Source organism: Microcaecilia unicolor, chromosome 7, assembly GCF_901765095.1.
Source record: "Microcaecilia unicolor chromosome 7, aMicUni1.1, whole genome shotgun sequence".
In the NCBI taxonomy this organism is placed as follows: Eukaryota; Metazoa; Chordata; class Amphibia; order Gymnophiona; family Siphonopidae; genus Microcaecilia; species Microcaecilia unicolor.
This window is the reverse complement of record NC_044037.1, coordinates 309061681-309086253: the sequence shown is the minus strand read 5'-3', so window position 1 is coordinate 309086253 and position 24573 is coordinate 309061681. Positions and strand designations below refer to the sequence as shown.

At 40.9% G+C, this 24573-nt stretch overlaps 1 protein-coding gene across 2 annotated transcripts in view; it reads right to left on the bottom strand.

Moving 5' to 3' along the window:
• Nucleotides 1-13280: 13280 nt before the first annotated feature.
• The window catches only part of ZFAND2B (zinc finger AN1-type containing 2B), a 40199-nt gene continuing 28906 nt past the window's right edge, over nt 13281-24573 (bottom strand). Inside the window, exons 5-10 of one of the 2 annotated variants that reach the window (XM_030210060.1) lie at nt 21508-21659; nt 21311-21415; nt 17372-17453; nt 16502-16578; nt 14137-14215; nt 13281-13737 (exon numbers count right to left, since the gene is read on the bottom strand). In XM_030210060.1, coding sequence (XP_030065920.1) covers nt 13693-13737; nt 14137-14215; nt 16502-16578; nt 17372-17453; nt 21311-21415; nt 21508-21659 — 540 coding nt within the window. In that variant the 3' untranslated portion in view covers nt 13281-13692. The remainder of the gene's footprint in view (nt 13738-14136; nt 14216-16501; nt 16579-17371; nt 17454-21310; nt 21416-21507; nt 21660-24573) is intronic. The other variant, XM_030210061.1, reaches the window with a different exon arrangement.

Genomic DNA, 24573 nt, shown 5'->3' with positions numbered 1-24573 from the left:
CTCATTTCATGTCCTCTAGTTCTACCCCCTTCCCATCTACGGAAAAGGTTTGTTTGCGGATTAATACCTTTCAAATATTTGAATGTCTGTATCGTATCACCCCTGTTTCTCCTTTCCTCCAGGGTATACAGGTCAACAAGTCTCTCCTCATACATCTTGTAACGCAAATCCCATACCATTCTCATAGCTTTTCTTTGCACCGCTTCAATTCTTTTTACATTCTTAGCAAGATATGGCCTCCAAAACTGAACACAATACTCCAGTTGAGGCCTCCCCAACGCCTTGTACAGGGGCATCAACACCTTTCTTCTGCTAGTCACACCTCTCTATACAACTGTTAATATGTGTTCTAGCTTGAGACCTATCCACTGGAATGGTGGTGGGCCAAGTTACACAGCTTAAACCAGCTGAAAAGCACTAACTAGGCCTGATAACCAGCTGATGGCCTTATAGCAGAGTACCTGCAAGAGCAGGACTGCTTGGTGAGTCTTATTGAAACCTGGTACAACTTTCAAATTGAGTGTAACACTTGATGTAGAAATTAATGACAAAAATGGTAAAAAGCTTGGTTCTTAAAATGGAGTTTGTCTTTATAAAATGGCTTCCAGTATCACAAGATATAAAGACACAGATCTCTCTCAGTATTAGGAAAGAGGTTTTAAAAGTGTTGAAATTGGCACTATGAAGAAATCTTTGAGAGGAGGGGCAGGTGGGCACCTGATCTGCGGTTAAGTGTGATTCAGAGATGAAGCAAGATTAGAAAAAAAGTACCTCTCCAATTGACTTGTATGTACTGAAAATGCTATATAAGAAGTGGGCATCAGAGCTATCGTTGGAACATTTTCCCCAACGAATCTCCGAAAGGCGAAGCTCTGGCCGGTTGAACCCAGAATCTGTCTGATGTCTGTACCAAATTGAAGTCCTGATTTGGGTGAGAATAAAAGACTATTTCTTTCACTAAACTGTTTGTCTTTGTTTCAATCTATTCTCTCTCCTCCACCTGTTTCACAGAATACTACACACACAAGTAAGAATCTTTCTCACTCACATAGATTTCATGTGGGAACATAAATGACCAAAGATTTACTTAGATCCAGATAGACAGAAAGCTGTGGTCATGGGAATTAGATTTGAACTGCACCTTCTGTCACCCCCCCTGCGCCTCCATGACCGGAGGCGCTCCTTAGAACCCCGTGACATAACACCATGGAATGGGGTGTCACTGGAATTCAGGGAGGGGATGATTAACAAGATCTTAGAAGAGCAAACCCTCTGTACACCTCCGTGGGGAAGGGTCCTGCGGGGGTCTAGAGAGGGTTAGATAAAAACACAACCTAGCAGCCTTCTAGCTACGGCCACCACCTTGTCACACTGTTTCGTCGCCTTCAGATCCTCAGATACTATCATATCTGTACATATCAGACTCTCACCACCTAACACACATGTCTCCTGTGGATTTCTACTCTCTAAGTGCATTTCTTTGCATTGAATTTTAATTGCCAAACATTAGACCATTCTTCTAGCTTCTGCAGATCCTTTTTCATGTTTTCCACTCCCTCCGGGGTGTCCACTCTGTTACAATCTTGATATCATCCGCAAAAAGGCACACTTTACCTTTTAACCCTTTGGCATTGTCACTCACAAATATATTGAACAGAATCGGCCCCAGCACCGATCCCTGCTCACCTTTCCCTCATCCGAGAGAATTCCATTAACCACCACCCTCTGGTGTCTGTCCGTCATCCAGTTCACCATGTCTGGTCCTATCTTCAGCCTGTCAAGTTTATTCAAGAGCCTCCTGTGGGGAACCATGTCGAAAGCTTTGCGGAAGTGGTGATCCTGTCCTGAGGAAGTTAGAGAGCAGTGTCTCTGTTGTGTGCCATCTTGGCCATTCCTCTTTAGCTGTCCCCAAATTCATCTTCCTTAGCGTCCCTCCGGACCGGACCAGGATTGGACTGATGGGTTGTGCTCGCCTACCTTTTTTTTAAACCCTGCTATGCTAACTGCTTTTACCACATTCTTTAGCAACAAATTCCAGAGTTTAATTACACATTGAGTGAAGAAATATTTTCTCCAGTTTTAAATGTACTACTTTAGAACTTCATTGTGTGGCCCTAGTCCTAGTATTTTTGGAAAGAGTAAATAAGCGATTCATGTGTACCTGTTCCATTCCACTTATTTTATAGACCCCCATCGTATCTCCCCTCATCCGTCTGTTCTCCAAGCTGAAGAGCTCTAGCTACTTTAGTCTTTTCTCGTAGGTTTTTGTTGCCGTTCTCTGTACCTTATCTAATTCTGCTATATTTTTGGTATGATGTGAGCAGAATGTTTCAAATACATTCCCATGGAGGAGATGGGGACAAAATCAGTGACAAAATTTAAAAATCTATGGGCTAATCGGAGGATGCAAATCCAAGCAAAACTTTAAATGACTTTCATCTTTCAAACAGGAACTTGAAGACTGTACCTTTCATGGGGCAGACTAGATGGACCATAGTGTCTTTATATGCTGTCATTTACCATGTCACTGTTGTAATGTTGTGAAGGGTGCGTTCAGCCTCAGGAGCTAACCCCCCCCCCCCCCATTTTTTCCCTTAAAAAAAAAAAAAAACCTACGATCCAGTCGTTTTTTTTTTTCCCCCAAATGACTCAAAATTAAAGATTCCCTAAACCAGCTCTTCTCAATCTTGATCCTTGATTAAGAAGGTAAATATACACAGCACTGTCTTTTGCTCTTCCTCAAACTAGTGCTCCAAGTCTCTCTTCTGCTTTCACACAGTCATTTTGTAATCTTCATCAGGCAAATGAATTCTGAGCACTTTTTTTTTTTTAAATCCTAAGAGTCAATTTATGCAGACTTCCCTGTGCTTAGTTCACCATCAACATCCCTTTTAAACATTCATATTGTCAGCAACAAGAGTTTAAAATCCTTGCCCCATCTGAACTAGCCACAGATAATAGTTTTTCAGTATATGTAGGAGCCAGCTCACCTCCCTCTTACCTGATAACTTAATCCCCAGAGCCTGGGCTTCCAGCACATATTTATGTTTGGGTCATGGGCAATACTCGATCTTCTCTATCTCCCAGATCTTGAGTAGTCCTGTTTAAGGGCTTTGTATGTGGGAAAGGAATTTCTGCTCTGGTTATGAGTGTAATATCTGCTCAATTGTGTAGGCTTGTACTGCTATTTTCCATGGCCAAGTCGTAGCCACCAAGCTCTCTAGATGCTGCTGTTATTTCTGTGCCCCACTGGATCAGCTAGACATCTGCCATATTTCTGAACGTGTAGGTCATGCCCTATGGTGGTGCCTATCTGTTTTCTTTCCACTCTTCTGTTTGCTGTGCCAGGTGCATGGATCCTTTTTGCTCTCCTGTATTTCCTTTTCTTCCCTTAACTTATACCTCTCATTTTACTTACTTTCCATGCCCTCCAAAGATAATCTGGTCTGGGTAACCTCCGTCCCGTGGCAGGAGCCCTCATTGGACCATTTCTTCCTTCCTGGGGACATGACCCACATCTCCAAAGGTGTCTCCTTTTTTTTTTTTGTTTTAACCTGTCAACCTCGTATATGGCCTGTGGTCATACTGCCTCCAATGCATGAGTGCTTCTAACCTATACTTGTTCAACCACCAGGGTACAGTGCTGAACTTCCTGAGGTGGGGAACTCCTAAAGCCATAGAGCAGACACCAGAGAGGCAGCAGCACAGCAATGAAGCTGAGTGCTCTCCAGTGTGCCTGCCCTAGATGTTGGGCAGCTGGGGGTGGGTTATTTTGTTAAGGTGGGGCAGTTTGGGGGTTGCAGTACTCTATAGGCTAAGGAATTTTTTTGTTGTTGTTGCAGTTAGGGAAAATGGAGAACAGAGGCAAGTTGAAAGGAGCAATTTCCTAACTGCTGTGTTTCACTATATCCAAGTTTCTCTGTTACAGAAGTTGGAACCCCTCTCATTAATGCATTGGGGCTCATTTCTCTGGAATCCTTGCTCCCAATTTGGTCCATTTTTTTGAACTTTGTTTTTCTCATGTGTCAAGTTTCATTGTATTCTATTAAATTTTTGAAGTTCTTGCTCTGGAACAGACCTTCTCTACCCCCTTTTGTATAATTTCACCCGTGGTATGGCAAATAATCCTTAACATCTAAGTGGTTTACAATTCAAAATTAAACAGGGACAAGAAGTATAGACATTATGCCTAAGTTATAATTTTCAAGTTCTAAGAGAATTTAGGTGTGAAAATTAACCCACTACAATATAGAAGGTTGGTAGGATTGTGCTAAAGAACACTAGTGATGAAGTCGTAGTGGGGTGACCTGGCTACAGCTGTTGGTTTACTCCAGATGTTTTAAGCTTTTCCTGCTCTTAAAGTTTTAAGTACTACTCACTTGCCCTGTCCTTCAACCTCACCTATTATTCCCTTACCCTTAATTGTTCTGTCTGTTTACCTGTCTTATCTAGATTGTAAGCTCTTTGAGCCGGGACTGTCTTTTTTTGGTGTGTGTGTATGGTGTACAACACTGCGTATGCCTTGTAGCGCTATAGAAATGATAAATAGTAGTTTCTAAATAGCCTAGTTTCTAAGAGGTCCAGTGTTAGGGAATTTCTTAACATAGGGGCTGGGCTGTCGCAGTGGAGGAGTGGCCTAGTGGTTAGGGTGGTGGACTTTGGTCCTCCTGGGGAACTGAGGAACTGAGTTTGATTCCCACTTCAGGCACAGGCAGCTCCTTGTGACTCTGGGCAAGTCACTTAACCCTCCATTACCCCATGTAAGGCACATTGAGCCTGCCATGAGTGGGAAATTACGGGGTACAAATGTAACAAAAAAAAAAAAAAAAAAGTAAATGGTTCTGATTTGTAGGTGGGTTGGGATTACAAGTACCTTCTGGTGCATAAACTAGAGATTCCTTGGAGTTGCATCTGCTATGAGAGAAATAAATAAAGATGGGGTTCCAGAGTGCTGCGCAAGGATTATAGTCTTGCAAATAATTGGAATCCTGTGCTCTAGCAGTAGATCAGCTGTGCTTTCATATTTCCTCGCTCATTCCACTGTGACTGCAGTGTTCTGATAACTTGCAGTCCTTCTGCCAGATGCACAAAATTGTGTGCTTGTAACCTGTGCTTTTGAGAGGTTCTAGCTAGTTTAGTGAGCAGAAGCTGACCATTGTATACAAATTTGTTACAAGCTGATTACTATTTAAATGTGTATTCTACAGCATGCAGCCCCTACCTTTTACAAGATTGTTATGGACAGTCAGGAGTTGTAGCATGACTGTGGCTTCTTGCTGGCAAGTTGTGGAGGCATGTCCATGACACATACTAAAACCAATTAAGCTCCTGGGGTGTGAAAGGTGCTGTGAAACTCTACAAAAAGAAGTTGTTATGGAACACTGTAGAGGTGTGGCCACAATGCACACGGTTCTGGCCACACACATAGCACCACTGATTTGTGCGTTACTGTTTGCCCTTTCTCTTTGTGCATGCTCATTTGCATGCACTTTCCTTCCAGCATCACTTGCTATTTAGAGCTCAGTAACTTTTACCAGGCATCAAAAAGCACTTGGTCGCTTGTGGGGTGGGTGGGTGGGGGGTTGTGCATGTGGCCCTTTCTAATTGATAGTTGTGGTAGAGCCTGTACTAGAGTTCCAATAATCTAGCCTACAGCTAACCACTGTGTGGATTAGTAAATGAACTGATGGGTGACTTAAGTGAAGAGTGTACTGTACGAGGTGCTTGGGGTTGGAAAGAATAAGGAAGGTCTTCTCTCCTTACTCTGAAAACTGAAATTACATAGCCTTAGCTTGCCCAAAGACCCTGCCAGCCTTACACACACATATCCCTGAGACTGGACCAATCAGGGGTGGGAAACCTGTAGCCCTCCTGACACCATGGGATCTATATACGGAAAATGTAATTAGTACATAATTAGGCAGAGTCTTGGTGATATTTAAAAGCGTGTTTTGCAAATATTTTCAGAATAGCAATAAGTACATAAATGTTACCATACTGAGATAGACTGAAGGTCCAAGCCCAGCATTCTGTTTCCAACAGTGGCCAATCCAGGTCACAAGTGCCTGGCAAGATCCCAAAACAGTACATTTTATGCTGCTTATCCCAGAAATGAGCAGTGGATTTTCCCCAAGTCAATTTAATAATGGTCTGTGTACTTTTCCTTTAGGAAGCCGTCCAGACCTTTTTTTAAACCCCTTCAGGCAACAAATTCTAGAGTTTAATTGCATGTTGAGTGAAAATTTTTTTTCTCCAATTTGTATTAAATTTACTGCTTTATAGCTTCATCGCATGCCCCCTAGTCCTAGTATTTTTGGAAAGAATAAACAAATGCATCATGTCTACCCGTTCCACTCCACTCATTATTTTATACACCTCTATCATATCCCCTCCTCAGCTGTCTTTTCTCCAAGCTGAAGAGCCCTAGATGCTTTATAGCCTTTCCTCATAGGGAAGTCGTCCCATCCCCTTTATCATTTTCATCACCCTTCTCTGTACCTTTTCTAGTTTTCTGTAACTTTGTTGTTATAATATGCTACCATTTTGCCTGGCACCGACATTGGGCTTACTGATCTATAATTTCCCAGATCACCTCTACATTTGGAACCTTTTTAAAAAATTGGTGTTACATTGGCCATCCTCCAATCTTCCAGTACCCATGCTTGATTTTACAGATAAATTACACATTACTAACAATCATTCTGAGAGTTAATTTTTCAATTCTATTAATACTTTGGGATAAATACCATCTGGTCCAGGCAATTTGTTACTCTTCAGGTTTATAGAGATTTTGTTCAGTTCCTCTAACTCATCAGCTTTGAATACCATTTCTGGCACCGGTATCTCTCCCAAATCTTCCTTGGTGAAGACTGAAGCAAAGAATTCATTTAATGTCTCTGCTATGGCTTTGTCATCCCCAAGTGCCCCTTTTATCCCTTGGTCGTCTAGCAGTCCAACTGATTCTTTTGCTGGCTTCTTGCTTCTACTATACCTAAAAAATTTTTACTTTGTTTTTGGCCTCCAACACACATTTTTTTTCCCCAAAGACCCTCCTTGCCTTCCTTATCAGCGCTTTGCATTTGACTTGCCATTCTTTATGCCTTTTCGTATTTTTCATTTGGATCCTTCTTCCATTTCTGAAGGATTTTCTTTTACCTCTGATAAAAGCCAGCATGGTTAAAAAAAAAAAAAAAGTGAGGTAAAGGAAGTTGTTTGGCCTCCCTTCCCCCTTTTGAGAGAATGGCCTGGAGGACGGAGAGATTGCAGGTGACTTGATGGAGAGCTCTAACCTTGTGAAAGTACTCAGAGGCTGGGAGCAAAAGTGAAGGCACTTTGAAGAGACTGAGTTCAGTATAGCAAAGAGACTGTGAGGGTTCAAGCCAAGAGAATTTTATCAACTGGATGGAGTAGTCCTGTTTCCTAAGTGAAAGAGCAGGCTCAAAGGAGGTCAGCATGGGATTTCAGCCAGAGGAGTGGCCTAGTGGTTAGGGTGGCGGACTTTGGTCCTGGGGGAACTAAGGAACTGAGTTTGATTCCCACTTCAGGCACAGGCAGCTCCTTGTAACTCTGGGCAAGTCACTTAACCCTCCATTGCCCCATGTAAGCTGCATTGAGCCTGCCATGAGTGGGAAAGCGCGGGGTACAAATGTAACAAAACAAAAAAAAAGGCAGTTGGCAGATCAGATCAGGTACAGAAACGTAGTCAGTATATTGTCGAGGTTAGCCAAGGCTGGGGTTTGGTACGCCTTACAGAATGGGAGGAGCGAAAGTAGCCACAGGAGAGAATTATAGGAAGAGACAGCCTCGTTACCAGACTTGGATAACATAGTAGTTGAGAAGGTTTGAAACACTAGAGGAGAGAGTGGAAGTGGCACTAGCCTGATGATTCCTAAATGTATTGGTAAAGATTGGACAGGACTAAGGGGGTAGAGCGTGTGGGTATTTAAGTGTGAAAAGGTATCAGGTGATGGTTAGAGAGGGGAAGAACTATGGTGCAGAAACTGGGGAGCGAACAGGTGAAGAAAAGATCAAGACAGTGGCCATTTGAGTGAGTAGGGGTAGTGGAGTACAGTTAAAAATTGAGCAGCAGAAGAGTCAGAGGGAACATTAGCATAAACATGAAAAATCCCCAAGAATGAGGGAAGGCGATGAAGGTTCAAGAAAGAAGGAAAGCCAAGAGTCAAAGTCATTGAGAAAGGAAGGAAGAACAGGTTTTAAAAAAAGGTTTGGACAAATTCCTGGAGGAAAAGTCCATGGTCTGCTATTGAGGCATGGGGAAGCAGCTGCTTGCCCTGCGACTTGTAGTATAGAGTGTTGCCATGATTTGGTTTTCTGCCACATCCTTGTGACCTAGCTTGGCCACTGATAGGAAAACAGGATACTGGGCTAAACGGACCATTGGTCTGACCCAGTATGGCTACTCTTATGTTCTATAGGAACTTATCAGGGGCTTGATAACTAACTGCTACGCGGAGAGGTAGAGGAGTGACTAGACAGAAGAAAAGCAGCAAGACTGAGGTGGAAGAAGAGGGTGAGAGCTGTAGCCCAACACCATCTCTGCTGCCAACCAGGCGACGTGTATGGGTGAAAAAGTAACTTCCATAAAACAAGGCTGCAGCTGACGCAGTCTTCAGGGTGAAGCCAAGTCTTAGTTCAGGCATGTAGATGGAGAGAGTACGAGTGATAAAGAGGTTGTGTATGTAGAAAAGTTTGTTGCAGACAGCATGCATTTGACAGACCACATGCAAAAGGCAGAAAAGAAGAGGAGAACAGAAATTAGAGTGTAGGAGAGGCATGTCAATAATGAAGAGGAGATATACTCAGACTGGAGATAGTTGAGTGAAAGGAAGGAAATGTTGAAGGGTGAGAGCTAAGAAGGGAGACGACAAAAGCAGAAGGTGGGCAATGTGTTCCTGAGGTATACAGTGGTTTCAGATGGCAAGAGATTGGGAAGGTACAGTCTCAAAAAGAAGCCACCTTTGTAGCTCTCCAAACTGTTTAGCAAACTCTGATCTCTACAATCTCTGTGCAAATCCAGTATGTTAACTATGGACTCAGTTCATAACAGGTGGACTGACAGTGACCTTTTAGTCTGGCAACTGAAACTTCCTTCTAGTGTGGCCCACAAGTGGTCTGGCATCAGCAGGCCAGTGTAGTAGCTGGTGACCCTGCCTGCATCGAGGAAAGGGGAGAGTTTGAGGACGGGAGCACAGGAAGGGGCATCACAGCCCTAGTGACAGAGGGGGATGTCAGTCTGCCCCTGCTTGATGTCTATTTTTTCTTAGGAAGACTGACCGCAGACTATAAAAGTGATGGTTTCAAAGTAGTTCAACAAAAACCTCCACTGGAGCAGTTCTACATCTTCCAAGTGCCAGTGTGACATAACCAGTGTATGTCCTTAGCACTTGCCGCCTCCTCCTGGTTTGTGGCGAAAAGAGAGCTAGGAGGTAATGGTACAGTTTCCTTCCATTTTGGCAATTGCTGGAGTGTTTGCTTCCTGTGGCCGAAATATAAATGTTTAAAACATTTTTTTTTCAGCTTGGACCCTTATATTTAAATGCATGAAACAGTGCTAATATGTGCTTTGGGTCTGCTGTGAATCACATGTATTCATCTTTCCCAACTAGCGCTTAAGGGCTTGTTTGAGTTTCCTTCTGCCTCCCAAGAGCAATCAAATGTGGCAGATTTTGAAAGGAGGACAAGACATACTCTTTTCCAACACCTGCTCATTTTTTTTTGCAGCACTAAGGCTGTTTTGAGTGCTCTTTTCTAAGCATTGGAGAGAAATACTAAATGATGTCATTTTCATGAGCACGATTACATTTGCATCGCACTTGCGCTGTTGGTTCCTGTGCTCTGCACCTCGGAATATTCTGCACAAGTAAATGTGGGTGTTAGAGACATCTAGTGCCTGCGTTTATTTTTATCCAAAATCATGTCCCAAACATTAACATATTCAGCAGGATATTTCAGGATCTATTCAAAATATATTCAAATCTATACAGCAAGATATTTCTCAATCTTATATAAGCACTTATAGGGATTGTCAGAGCTATATGCATCTCGCAACCATATGAACAATCTTGTTCTATCGTTATAAGCAAAATGGTGCGGTGCAAATCCTCATAGAATCCCACTTTTATATTTGTATATATTTACTTTTTAATTCCAACTTATCTTTAATGGCAGCAACATAAAGACGTCAGGGAACCCCCGCCAACATGGCCAAGTTTCGCATAATGCTTTATCAAGGAAGAGGCTCTCTGCAACGCAAGAAAGTTAGCGAAAATTGTGCTGACATCCAAAAAAGATTTCTTACAACTTAAAAATTTATAAAAAATTATATTCTTTTACCATTATATCTTTCAATATGCTCCTGCATAAAAAAGATGGCCGTTGCGTTTCAGCGCGAACCTCCCATTTAAATAAGCTACAGCTGATCACAAAAGAGACTCCAGGATTGGATAACCAGCCAAGACCTCCAGCCAATCAGATTAAACCAACGACCACCAGTCTATTTCAGAGTTAAGACCGTCAGGATATAAAGATTTGAGCTGAAAGATCCATCTTTGTTCCTTAGAATTTAATAACTGAACAGTGTTACCACCCTCCCACCCCACACATATATGATCGATTATTCTCCATCTGAGGTCTGTAAGAGAATGATGGTGCTCTAACCAGTGTTGTACCAGTGGTGCCGAAAGTACTTGATTTTTTATACGAGATTTATGTTCATTCAGACGCACCTTAATAGGTCTACTGGATCTCCCTACATATATTTTCTGGCATGGACAGATTATAACATACACCACATTGTTAGAAAAACAGTTAGTGTTAGATCTAGCCTATATAGCTCGTGACTCATCAGAATATCTCCAAACTGCTCCCTCAATAGTGGTATCACACCATTGGCACGATCCACATTTGGAGTGACCCAAGATAACAGAGTTAGTACTCTCATAATCCAATCTTTTATATGATAATAATTCACCCAGAGTCTTACTCCGTTTATAAGCACCAATAGGATGATGTGTGAAACATTCATAAATCTGTAAAACTTGCCAGTGCTGATGAATACTCTCCATAATTTTCGAACTTAAAGGTGAATAAGGGAATACCACAGTAAGTTTGTCTTCTTGGTCATTGGAGCGATATTGTAGCAGTAAATCTCTATTAGAAAACTTAGCTCGTAAATAAGCCTTCTTAAGCACCGGTTTAGGATAACCTCTTTCTAAAAATTTATTCATCATCTTTCTTGATTGATCCTCAAACATACCCATCTCTGAACATATTCTCCTAATTCTTAAGCATTGACTAATGGGTAAACTAATTTTAAGGTGGTATGGGTGGAAACTAGAAAAGTGTAACAAGGTTTTCCGAGAGGTGGGTTTTTGAAACACAGTAGTATGTATCTTATAAGATGTTTTAAATACCCACACATCCAAGAATTCTAATCCTTGATGGTGATAATGAAATGTAAATTTCAAGTTTTACTGTAGAGAGTTCAATTTATTCATAAATTGTAAAAGAATGTCTCAGAACCCTCCCAGATAAAAAATGTCATCCAAATAACGTTTCCAGTATGAAATATTACTGAATTCGTCTAATGTATAAACTATCTGATCCTCAAATTTAGCTAAATACAACGTTGCAACAGAAGGAGCTAACGTTGCCCCCATCGCTATACCAGTTTTTTTGTATGTAAAATTGTTGTTGAAAAAAGAAAGTTATTTCCAATAACCAAATGAGCAAGTTTCATAAGAAATTCAGTAGAAATCCGATGAGGGCCAGAGCGTTGATCCAGTATTTCATGAATAATTCTTAAAGCCCCATCCTGCGGGATGACGGTATACAAAGAAGTTACATCCACTGTAACAAAAATGGAACATTCTGTAAGTCTAACATCTTGAAGACTACAGAGAAAATCAGTCGTGTCCTTCAAATAAGATTTAACCTGCTGAGCAGCTGGTTTCAAAAAAAATGTCCAACAGTATAGACAGTGGCTCTAAAACGGTATTACACAATGGACGGCCAAGTAGACTGGAGATGTTTTTATGCATACTGAATTTCTTATGAAACTTGCTCATTTGGTTATTGGAAATAACTTTCTTTTTTCAACAACAATTAAAAAATTTTTTTTTGAAAAAAAGTAAATATATACAAATATAAAAGTGGGATTCTATGAGGATTTGCACCGCACCATTTTGCTTATAACGATAGAACAAGATTGTTCATATGGTTGCGAGATGCATATAGATCTGATAATCCCTATAAGTGCTTATATAAGATTATGAGAAATATCTTGCTGTATGGATTTGAATATATTTTGAATAGATCCTGAAATATCCTGCGTTTATTTTTAAGCATCGGGGTATTAGTAAACAGAAATGAAGTATAACCACAACTTTAACAAGGTAGGGAAAAAAGTTTTCTATGAAGGAATAAGCGGCTGGAAGGAATAAAATCTAAGCCTTGTTCAGGGAGGCTTTTTCTAGCCACTTATGTTTAGTAGGGCATTTCAAGGTCTAACATACAGTGGCCAAAGTATTTTCATACTGAAGTCAAACATCTTGAGCACCACAGCAGCTGCCAATCGCACATGTATCCTAGATCAGAGCTTCTCCACCCAGGGTGCAGGCTATCCACAATGAATGGATATGAGAAATGTGTATTAACCCCTCAAGCATATTCACTGTGGATAGTCTGGAAACCTTACCTGGAAAGCCTTGAGCAACAGCTGCAGTCACTCACTTTGTCAAAGTTTTAGGATGCTTTTGAACAGACAGTACAATCTAGATAAGGAGCAGCAGTTGAGAAAGATTTGACAAGTTCCTGGAGGAATAATCCATTTATTGAGATGGATGTGGAGAAGCCACTTCTTGCCCTGGGGTTGGTAGCATGGAATGTTGCTACGAATTGGAGTTCTGCCAGGTACTTGTGACCTGGATTAGCCACTACTGGAAACAGGCTACTGGGCTTGATGGACCATTGCTTTGACCCAGTATGGCTAGTCTTATGTTCTTATGCAAAGTAGTCAGGCGGTTTCCCTTAAAAAACTGCCTGCAGTGCTTGTGCATTTTCCACTTTTATAACCAACCCTCTTCCCTATAAATTGCAGAATTGCTGAGGGGGAAAGTGAGTGGGATTGCTAAAACTCATTTACCAGAGAAAGGATAGAGGGTGACTCTACTGCCTCCTCCTGGGTCAGCAAGAACTCTTCACTTTGTATCATGCATGATGTACCACAAAAAACCCCAAAACCTCTCTAATAAATAGTCCTGTCTTAGTACTCATAATTTATTTTTTTTTAACAATTAAAAATTACTTTTCAGCAATTCTCTGTTCTTGCTCCTCCTGAAGGTGACACCTGTTTTCACATTTATAAAGATATCACATGATGGAAATAAAGTGAGAACATCAGTGCCACACAAGACAGCATAAGCAGAGGAATGCCACTTTTACCTGCTATACAAAGCAAAGATATAATCTACAAGTTGCAGCTTGATTTTTGGTTTCTTATTATAGCCCTGAACAATTATTTAGAAGTTTCCTCTAGTCAGCATTTCAGCTCGAACTCCTGTGTCTAGGTTCCCACATAGGGCTCAGGACGCCTGAACGCCACAGTGGAAGGTTAAGTTGGTCTTTTCTGCTTATCTACAAAACGATGTCTCTGCCTCACCTAGGCCCCGGTTCTTATGTCAGGATGCAGTTTGGTGCTTTAGGATTTCGATTCTGTACCTGAAAAGCAACAAAAGACAAACCTGCCTTCAGCATTACCCTTTAATCTCTGTTATACTTTGCCAGCTTTACTACAGTTAATATTTTCAGTGTCGTGCTTCCTCTGCCCTTCAGATGGGATGTGTAGAGGCAGTGTGCTAGTACAGAGCTGTGGTTAAGGCCAGCCAGCTTGTGAGAGGTACAAGACAGGAGACTTGGCAAGCATGTACAAGTGAGTGAGGCCAAATGACCACTGGCTGCACTTACTCCTCAGCAATGCCATGCTGAAACTGTGTTCTAATGAATAGTGTCCTGGTCACTTGCATCCCCTCCTACATGATCTTCAGCCTCCTGCTGCACATTTCTTTGTCTCACGCCTAAAGATCTTTTAAACACTGACCAGCCACTCCGCATACTCACTACGTGTTGCTGCTGTCTGTATTCTTCCTCGCTAGCTGAAAGTGCTCGTGCCAGAGCCAAATCCTCCTCTTCCTGGGGGCTGAAATTAAACACTGCCATGAGTAGGATACATAGACAGGGGAAGAAAACAGTTGGACACAATGCTATCTAACGTCTACGAGGAGAGACAAGCAGAAATTCAAAAAAAGCTCCTTCACAACCTGGAAGATGCATGGAAACTAAATACTGCCACACAGACAAGACGAAACAGTCAACTTCCTGTCAAAGCACCATAGCCCTCTAACTCTGTCTCCCTTTTACCCCCAAACTGTACTTCTAGTGCAGGTACATGCACCTCAAAAGTTTACCAAACCCCCTAGACCAATGGTAATCATTCATGGTTCTCGCTGACAGCAAAGAAGCCAGGTTTTCTGGATTCCTTCAAAGAATATGTATGAGATATTTGCATACAGAGTTATTTGATGTTTGGTTGCACTTTAGGGAAAACCATCTTAGGTATCGTTTTAGACAAAACACTAACTATTTCTGCTTTGTGTGTGGCAGCCAAAAAAAAAAGCAAACGTGGCCTAGTGGTTAGAGCACTGGTCTTGCAATCCAGAGGTGGCCGGTTCAAATCCCACCGCTGCTCCTCGTGATCTTGGGCAAGTCACTTAACCCTCCATTGCCTCAGGTACAAACTTAGATTGTGAGTCCTCCTGGGACAGAGAAATATCCAGAGTACCTAAATGTAACTCCCCTTGAGCTGTTACTGAAAAAGGTGTGAGAAAAATCTAAATAAACAGAATGCTAGGAATTAGTAGGAAAGGGATAGAACTTGAGAGATTATTACAATCCCTTTGTATTGCTCCATGGTGCAATCTCACCTTGAGTATATAATTCTGGTCATTGCATCTCAAAAGATATAGTGGAATTAGAAATGGTTCAATGAAAGATGACCAAAATGATTAAGGGGATAGAATTCTTCTCATATGAGGAAAGACTGTAGTAGGTAGGATTCTCCAAGCTGAGAGTCTTTTCTCCAAGACTGCTGATTTTATAAACCACTTTAGACTATGGTGTCAAAGTGGTTTACAATAAAATGTTGATGAAACAGCCAATGCAGAATATAAAGGGGCATTCTGAAGTTCCTCAGAAAGGACCAGCATATGAAAGTGAATGCTTTCTGGTAGATGAAAGTTGCAAAAGAGTTTTTTTGTGAACAGGTGTATTTTGACAGCTTGCTGCAAAGGTAGACTGGATGTCCCAAATGGAATGATTTATAGACCAGACACAGCAGCTTAAAAGCAGTGTATTTGATAAAGCAGTGGAGTAATGTGGTCAGATCTCTTAGACCCTGCTGCAGCTGTATTTTGCACCAGTTCCAAACATTGAAGGCTGGATTTACTCAACCCAGTCAAACGGGAGTTGCAGTAATCAAGGCTGCTTGTGACAAATGCTTGTACTAGTGTTATCAAGTTACTTTCAGTCGGTACAGTCATCATCGCAACGGAAACTTGATGTTATATGCTATGGAAGAGATTTACCTCATACTTCTGGAAAAACTTAAAAATCATTACATTTAAGTGACAGCCACGTTGCTGATGATTTGTATGCCTTTAAAATTAGACTGTACTTACGGCTTCGACTCTGAAGTTTTCTTTTCTATTTTTTTTTTAAATTAAGCCCAGAAATAACTATTTTTCATAAAGACAAATCAGTTGGATGTGATCAGCAAAAACATGAAATGCAATCTCCCAGCTCTAATAATTTCACTAAAAGTACTAGATACAAATTTTAAAAAGTCGGTGAAAGAAGCGATCCTTGCAGAACTCCTCTTTCCAAAAGTCTCTTAGTAGAAAGTTCCTGATTCCAACAAACTGACTATGGAATAAAATGGGGAAAAGTAAATCAATTTTTTGCTCTTACAAAGACTAGATGAGTGGAAATTTTAGAATAATTAAGTTCAGGAACTCATTGCCTGAGGATGTGGTAACAGCGGTTAGAATATCTGGGTTTAAAAAAGGTTTGGACATGTTCCTGGAGGAAAAGTCCATGGTCTGCTATTGAGACAGATTTGGGGGAATGTTGCTACTATTTGGGTTTCAGCCAGGTACTTATGACCTGGATTGGCCACTGATGGAAGCAGAATACCGGGCTGGATTGACCATCAGTCTGATAAGGTATGGCTACTCTTATGTTGTACACATGCAAATTTCCCGTGCATATGCTTTAGGAATATCCAGAAAACCTCACCTGTTTGCAGGTCTCAAGGACTGGAAGTGAATATCATTGTCTTAGCTCCTAAATACTTTCCATCAGCCCCTAGAAGATCCCTGTGACTGGAGTGAGAGCAGTGACCTCCTGAGCATTAATCTTGCAATCCTACCTGTACACATGAGCTGAAGCTGCTGCAGAGTCTGTGAGGGACATCTCCAGAGCTCTCTGTAATGCCTCCTCCTCGCTCTAGAGGAAAGAGAGAGGAAACAGCCATTAGGGAGTGTGAGCCTAGCACGGTTGCCACATTGCTAGGTTGGTAACTTGTGAAGCCTTTCCTTATACTGTGCACTCCAAAGAGCCCACTGCCTGCTGTCACTTTCTGCTACTGTTACCAGTACTACTACTAACTGCTTCTCTTGTGCCTTGTCTGATACTGGCAGTTTTCTTTTTAATGACGGTTCAACATCTAGATGGGAGCACAGTACTCAGGATTGGGTCTCTCAGTGCCGGTAATACATCCTTCTCCCTAATAGTGACACCTCTCAACATCCGAGCATCCTGGCTGCTTTTTCCGATGCCTTACCACACTGACCAACTAGCTGAAGGTCACCTGAGATGATCACTCCTAGGTGTGTCTTCCTACTTCTTGCCCTTCTGAGAAGGGTTTTTGACCCGATGTTGCATAACTTTTTACATTTTATTTAACCATCGGGACATACCAGGGAAGTAACGTTTATGTCTCACTTCCTTGTGCTTGGTCTTTTGGATCTGCTGCCTCTCACCATAGTGCCTGTCTCTTAAAACATATTTTCCTCTGCTTCCTCTACCTGCCGCCGCCCCCCATCCCCCCTTTTACAACTTTGTCACCTCTCTGCTATAAATAAGAGCTCAATATACAAAAAACAAAACACTAATTTTAACCCACTTTTAAAATGTAACTTGTTTTGGGCTTTCTGGCGAGGAACAGAATTACATGGAGAAATAAATGAAAAAGCATTTTTCCTCTTGTTGCTACCAGATCTGAAAGAATCTAACTTACCAACCCGTTTTGCAGTGAGGCAGTGGAAGGCACTCTCGTTTGCTCTTGCAAGTTCACACTGGCTCTTTTGTGAGGGGAAGACCAGGAAGAAGAAAAAAAAAAAAAAAGACAAGGAAGGAAACAAGAAAAGAGAGATGAAAACATGGTAAAGACGATAACATTGCAAAGGAAAGCATCAAGCAAAGGTTGTGGGAAGGGTGTAAGGGGGAGAGGTGGGCATCTGGGCCCTTAAAAGGGCCAAGGGTAAGGAAGGAGAAATGTAGACAGCATGTGCCCTCTCCGCAGGCCAAATGAGTGTAGAAAGCAAAGATGAACTGTGTCCACCCTCTCTGAAGGGCCCAGGGGGAGAAGTAAGACTGCAAATGTGACAAAAGCTTCCACTGAAAGTAGATGATTTAATTTTAATTATCTGCTGCAGGCCCCATTTTATTCTAAGAACATTATTGCATGCCAACCATTAGTACATTTTTTTGTGAATTCTTTTCCATTACATTTATGAAAATTATTTACATTTTATTTTACAAAATTTATAACCTGGTTTAAATAGTCTAAGCAGGTTATAAAACATACATATTCATGAACTAAAAAAACAGTAACAATAAAAATTATGCCCGTTAGATACAATAAAAAAAGGAGCATATATCCAATTCTTAATCGGGAAACACCTGTTTAAACAGATAAACTATGAAATTTACTAGCATTTGAGTTAAGAACACCTTTCTCTTTAAGTCCTGCAAATGAAAAAGGTCTTGCCGGAGGCTCCAAAATGGATCTGTCGAAACAAGGGAACATCTAGTAAAAACTTATCCATGTCTTGTTGGTTGATATAATCGAAGAGATGAAAAAAATGATCCGATTGCATCTTTCAGTTCAAGATTCTTTTGTGAATTTATTTTAAGTGTCTGAACACATCATAATAAAAGAGCTTGTGAAGGCTTTTTAAAACTGGTGTAACATGCTCATAATGCAAAACCCCACATAAGATCCGTGCTACTGCCTTTTTGAGGGATCTGTAATGCCCATAACGAATCCTAAATATATTGTGTTACAATAATCAAAAGAAGATGTTATCAAACTTTGCACTACAGTTTGAAAATTTTGTTCTGACAAATTGTTTTAACTTAGACACCATGCAGATGCAAGATGGTGAAGGAAGATGCACGTTAGTTTAACTCCCGTCTCACTCCAAGCTACTTGAGAATAGTTGGTGCGCTACCCACGAAAAATGGGGAAGAGGAAAGGAAAAACAGTTGTCTTTCCCTCCTTGAACACTGTTGAAAATCCCACCACCTCTCAACCTACCTTGGAACGTTTCGGGGTTACAATGTCGGGAACTCCGGTGGCTGCTACGGGGAACAACAAGGCAATTTCGCCGGATACCAGTGAGGGAGTGACACTCAGTCCTCCTGCTGGCACCACTCCCCCAAGACCCGGAAATGATTATGCCTCGCCGTGGAAGTCGGCGATGGAGACGCCCGGTGCGGGTTTGGGTTTCCACGGGACTCAAGGAGGGCCCGGCGCAGCTTCGACTCCGGATGATGTGTCAGCTCGTGAGTTGGAGAGTTCACTCTCCCACCCGAAGATTCCAGGAGTGCTTTCCGTTGAAAGACTGGGGTTGGTGAAGCCTGAAACTGTTACAATGGATGTGCTATGGGAAGCGTTGCAGAGCGTGAAGAACTCTATTCTTCAGATGTCCAAATCGTTTCAGGATCAGACAAGTGAGTTAAAAAACTTACATCAAGGCCTATCTACGAAGGTGGAAGCTCAAGATAAGAAATTTGAGACTTTAAATGTGGATGTGGTATCTCTGAAAAAAAATCAGTAAATTTAGTGATGAAAGACAACTATATTTCCTCAAAAAAATTGGAATTTTTGGAGAACCAATTGAGAAAAAATAATTTGCGAATGATAAACTTTCCAAAAACATCATATATATCTGCAACTGAACTTCTCAAGAGATATTTCTCAGATATTTTGCAAATACCAGCAGATAACCACCCAGTGGTATCAAAAGCAGTATATATTTCTTCTAAACCTTTTGTATCTGAGATAGTGGACATGAATCTAATAGATATTTTGGAGAAGTCAGAAATAGCAGATAGGGCTATTCTTATAGTGACTTTCGCTCTCGATATAGATAGGAATAATGTTTTTAAGTTGTACTTTCGTCATATGGCTGAGAGTTTCTTTGGCTCCAAGATTAAAATATTTCCTGACATCTCAAGGGAATCGCAGGCCACGCAGCGAGAACTCTTGGCTTTTAAACCGAGGGTGATGGCCCTTGGTGGAACCTTTATGGTCCGATTCCCTTGTAAATGTTTTATCTCCTTAGATTCAAATAATTACCTTTTCTTTGAGCCTAAAGGAACAAATGAAGAATCCCCTCCAACAGCTTCCTGTAGTTATCACGGTACTGGCTGCAACCACCGTTTGACCCTCTTCCTTCAGTAAGAATGATTTAATTTTTTCTTTAAATTTTTTGTAATTATTTCCTTTCTTGGATCTCCCGGTTTGAGGTCAATTATTTAAGAATATATGTGAGGGGAATATTACTTTCTTTGTATTGTAATATTTGCTTTTTCTGTATACATTTATGTTAATTATTGTGAATGTAATAAATGAAAAGATTAATAAAAAAATAAAAAAACTTAGACACCATCCTCAACTTAAAAAAAAAAAATCATCTTAAATCACTTTTTTAAATTGTGATTTAAAAAGACAATGAAAAAAGATTTCTAATCTCACAACAAATAGGAAATGAAATCCCGACACTTCTGGGAGACCTCCAATTCCCCTCTGCTGGAGATTGAAACCAGCGCAGTCTCTACTGCGGCACTTGGAAGAACCAAGGTCCCCATCTCAGTTGCACTTGTTGGCTGTTCCAAGAGCCTTGTACAGTACAGCATCTGCAGCACTTCTGGCTGTAGAGCCGACGGTCTCAACAATGGCGAACTGCTGCTGCACGGTTGCGGGGGAGGCGTTCTTTGGTTGGGGCTAAGTGTGACCTCTAGCCCAGAAGATACTACTACTACTACTAAACATTTCTAGAACGCTACAAGGGTTACGCAGCGCTGTACAAATTAACGAATAAGGACGGTCCCTGCTCAGAAGAGCTTACAATCTAAAAGGACAAAATGTCAAGTTGGGGTAGTTGAGATTTCCTGAGAAGAGGTGTAGTGATTAGGTGCCGAAGGCGACATTGAAGAGGTGGGCTTTGAGCAATGATTTGAAGATGGGTAGGGAGGGGGCCCGGCGTATGGGCTCAGGGAGTTTGTTCCAAGCATGGGGTGAGGCGAGGCAGAAAGGGCGAAGCCTAGAGTTGGCGGTGGTGGAGAAGGGTACTGAAAGGAGGGATGTGTCTTGAGAGCGGAGGTTACGGGTAGGGACGTAAGGGGAGATGAGGGTAGAGAGGTAAGGAGGGGCTGCAGATCGTGTGCATTTGTAGGTGAGTAGGAGAAGCTGTGGGCCCTCCTCTCAGCCCTCGAGTTTCCAGTGGGCTGTCCTCCAACCCTGCTATAGATCTGGTGCTGGATCAACTATAGAAATCTAGCAGCAGTTTTTCCCTGTTGCTTCGGCATATCAAAGGAAAAGAGCACAAAGAAAACACGGAGGTTCTAACAGCACGTCTGGTACCTGTGGCCATCTTGGATCTCTGAATTAAGTTCTTAAGGGGTACTGGAAATTTGTGATTTTAAACATTACGATTGGCTGAGGCCTTTTCCTCATTCATTAAAATATCTAGTCAATGTGTTCTTCTTAGCTATCATGTGTTATTCATTCTTTTTCAGTGGAAAATTTTTTTTTTTGGATTGCTTTTTTTATACTGCGCTTGTGCAATTTGTTACTATGTTAGGGGGAGAACCAGGAAGCACCGGCCATCTCCAAAGGGCTGCGTGAGTGTAAGAAGGAGAACTAAGCAACATGGTTTTCAGTATTTACTGGCTGTGCTGAGCTTGAGCACTGGTTGCTGATCTCGAGACAGCTCTGCTGGAAGAATCTGCGGATTTAGACGAGGATTTCTGAGCTCGCATCACTGCAGCATACCTGAGAAGGGGAAAAAAATCATCATTAAAAAGGTGTACAAAAGTGTACTTCAGCCCAACCTGTCAACAAGTCAGCAGGGACTCCTGGCTTACCCTGCCTTGGAGAGGGAGGGACCATCTGCCTTGCAGTCGTGGTCCACAGGGTGTCGATGCTTGAGGCAGAAGTTGCCATGACACTGATCACAGAGCACCTTCATCATCTCCTTCTGTTTGCAGCCTGCCTTTCCACACTTATTTGTAAAAATCTGAGCAAAAAAAAAAAAAAAAAAAAAAGACTTAAAATGGACTCAGAAGATTATTATTACTATATGTTCTTAACTGCCTAGAACCCTAGGCCCAAAGAAAGGGGAGCTCCCCAAAGACCTAGAACACTTGTTGCAGAAAGCAAAAGAAAAGTGAACTATCTTCTGGGTTAATCCGTGTGCAGTGGCGGCTAAGAAAGCAAATAGAATGTTAAGTATTATTAGGAAAGGAATGGAAAACAAAACCGACAATGTTATAATGCCTTTGTATCGCTCCATGGTGCTATTCTGGTCACCACATCTCAAAAAAAAAAAAAAAAAAAAAAAAAAAAAGATATAGTGGAATTAGAAAAGGTATAGAGAAAGGTGACGAAAATGATAAAGGGGATGGGGGACTTCCCTATGAGGAAGTCGTCCTATCCTTAGGACAATTAGAGGAAGGATAGATGCTAAGCCATTCTGGAATTACAGGGTTTGATGAATTCTATTTCTCCAAATGACTTGTATAACAATCGGTAAAATGATAACTACTGTAAACCAATACGTAAATCGGAGAAATGGTTTGATGATGAATTATTAATTCTTGAATATAGAAAATGAGAACGAATTTGAAGAAGATATATGTCCCAAGAAACAAAACAAATCTAAGATTTCATTGTACAAAAAAATGATCACTAAAAAGAAACAAGAGTTCTATTCAAATCAGATTGGTGTCAACCACTTCAATATTCATAAGATATTTCAACTGGTTGATAACATGTTTAATGTCACTAATTTGACTTCTGAAACAGGTATTTTACTTTCTGCCTGAACCTTAGCATCTTATTTTGAAGAAAAGGTGGTAACTATCTGGAGACAATTGCAGACAAAGATTTTAGATGATAATTTATTTCCACATTTGTACCCCACATTTTCCAACCTTATGGTCGGTTCAATGTGGTTTGCAGTTGTCTAGCAGTAGACAGGTTACATTTATGAAGGACATGCCTTCGAAGCATAAGTATTACCATACTGGGACAGACCGAAGGTCCATCAAGCCCAGCATTCTGTTTCCAATAGTGGCTAATCCAGGTTACAAGTACCTGGCAAGATCCCAAAACAGTACAATATATTTATTCTCTGTCAATGAATTCCAGAGTTTAATTACATGTTGAGTGAAGAAATATTTTCTCTGATTATTTTTAAATTTACTACTTTCTAGCTTCATTGTTTGTCCCCCTAGTCCTAGTATTTTTGGCAAGAGTAAAGAAGTGATTCACGTCTACCTGTTCCACTCCACTCATTATTTTATAGACCTCTATCATATCTCCCCTCAGCCGTCTTTTCTCCAAGCTGAAGAGCCCTAGCAGCTTTAGCCTTTCCTCATAGGGAAGTTGTCCTTCGCTGTACCTTTTCTAATTCCATTATATCTTTTTTGAGATGCGTTGACCAGAATGGAACACAATATTCGAGGTGCGGTCACACCATGGAGCGATACAAAGGCATTATAACATCCTCATTTTTGTTTTCTATTCCTTTCCTAATATGTAACATTCTATTTGCTTTCTTAGCCGCCATAGCACACTGAACAGAGGGTTTCAACGTATCATCAACAACGACACCTAGATCCCTTTCTTGGTCGGTGACTCCTAACGTGGAACCTTGAATGACGTAGCTATAATTCGGGTTTCTCTTTCCCACATACATCACTTTGCACTTGCTCACATTAAATGACACCTGCCATTTAGATGCCCAGTCTTCCAGTATCGTAAGGTCCTCTTGTAATTTTTCACAATCCTCTTGCGATTTAAGGACTTTGAATAACTTTGTGTTGTCAGCAAATTTAATTACCTCCTGTGGACAGGTTATTGTGTGACTTTACACTTATGACTCTTGATGTAAAGATTCAACAAATCAAATTGCAGTTCAGATCCTTGTCCAGCTTACTTATTAAATAATGCAAATGACGAGTTCCTGACATTTTTAATTGCCTGATTTAATCAATGTTTGGTTGGTTGATGGCAAGATTTCCAGAGAGGGGCAGAGAAATTTTTAACACCAATCCTGAAGAATCCAAATGGAAACTTGTCTTTACCTAATTATCATCATCCAGTGGCATCTACTGCTTTATTTACTAATATCATGAAGCAACTTGATTTTTATTGGAAAGGAACATTTTACATTCATCTCAGTTGGAATACAGAAAAAAATCATAGTACCAAGACAGTAGTGGCTTCAATCATTACACTTGGAAAAGCCATACTGAGTTGAGCGTCTAAAGATAAATCAAATCGAATCGCTATTGCATGTGCATTTGACCTGGTAGGTCATATTTTGTTGATCAGGTTGAGCAATATAGGTATCACCAACAGGGTGTTAGCTTGGTTTGAGGAATTTTTGTCAACCCGCAGTTATAAAGTACATAAAAGATGGCATTTTGTTCTGATAGTTAGAACCCAGGCTGTGGGGTTCGCTCTTGTCCCCATCATTAATTTAACATCTTACTCCAGAGCCTTTAGGTAAAAAGTTTTCAGTTCCATACTACATCTATGCAGATGACATAACGATGCTGTTTCCAAATTTAGGTGACTGGTCTGATACTTTACATAATATTACTTCATGTGTGCATACCAATGAAAATTGGATTCTGAATAATCATTTAAAACTAAATTCTGAGAAAACCAAATTTTTGTGGTTGGGTCCATCAGATTCCATTGAATTTTTTCAACATTTTTCAATTGGTACTAATGTTTTTGCGCTAGATTTATATTCAAGAATCTTGGGCGTAGATGTGGATTGTTCTATGACATTATCTAATCAAGTTAAATCTTTGATTAGTAAGTCTTTCTATGTGTTAAAAAAATTGATATGTAAATACTTTGAACCTGAAAAATTTAGACTGTTGGTACAGTCTTTGGGTTTGTCCAGATTACACTAT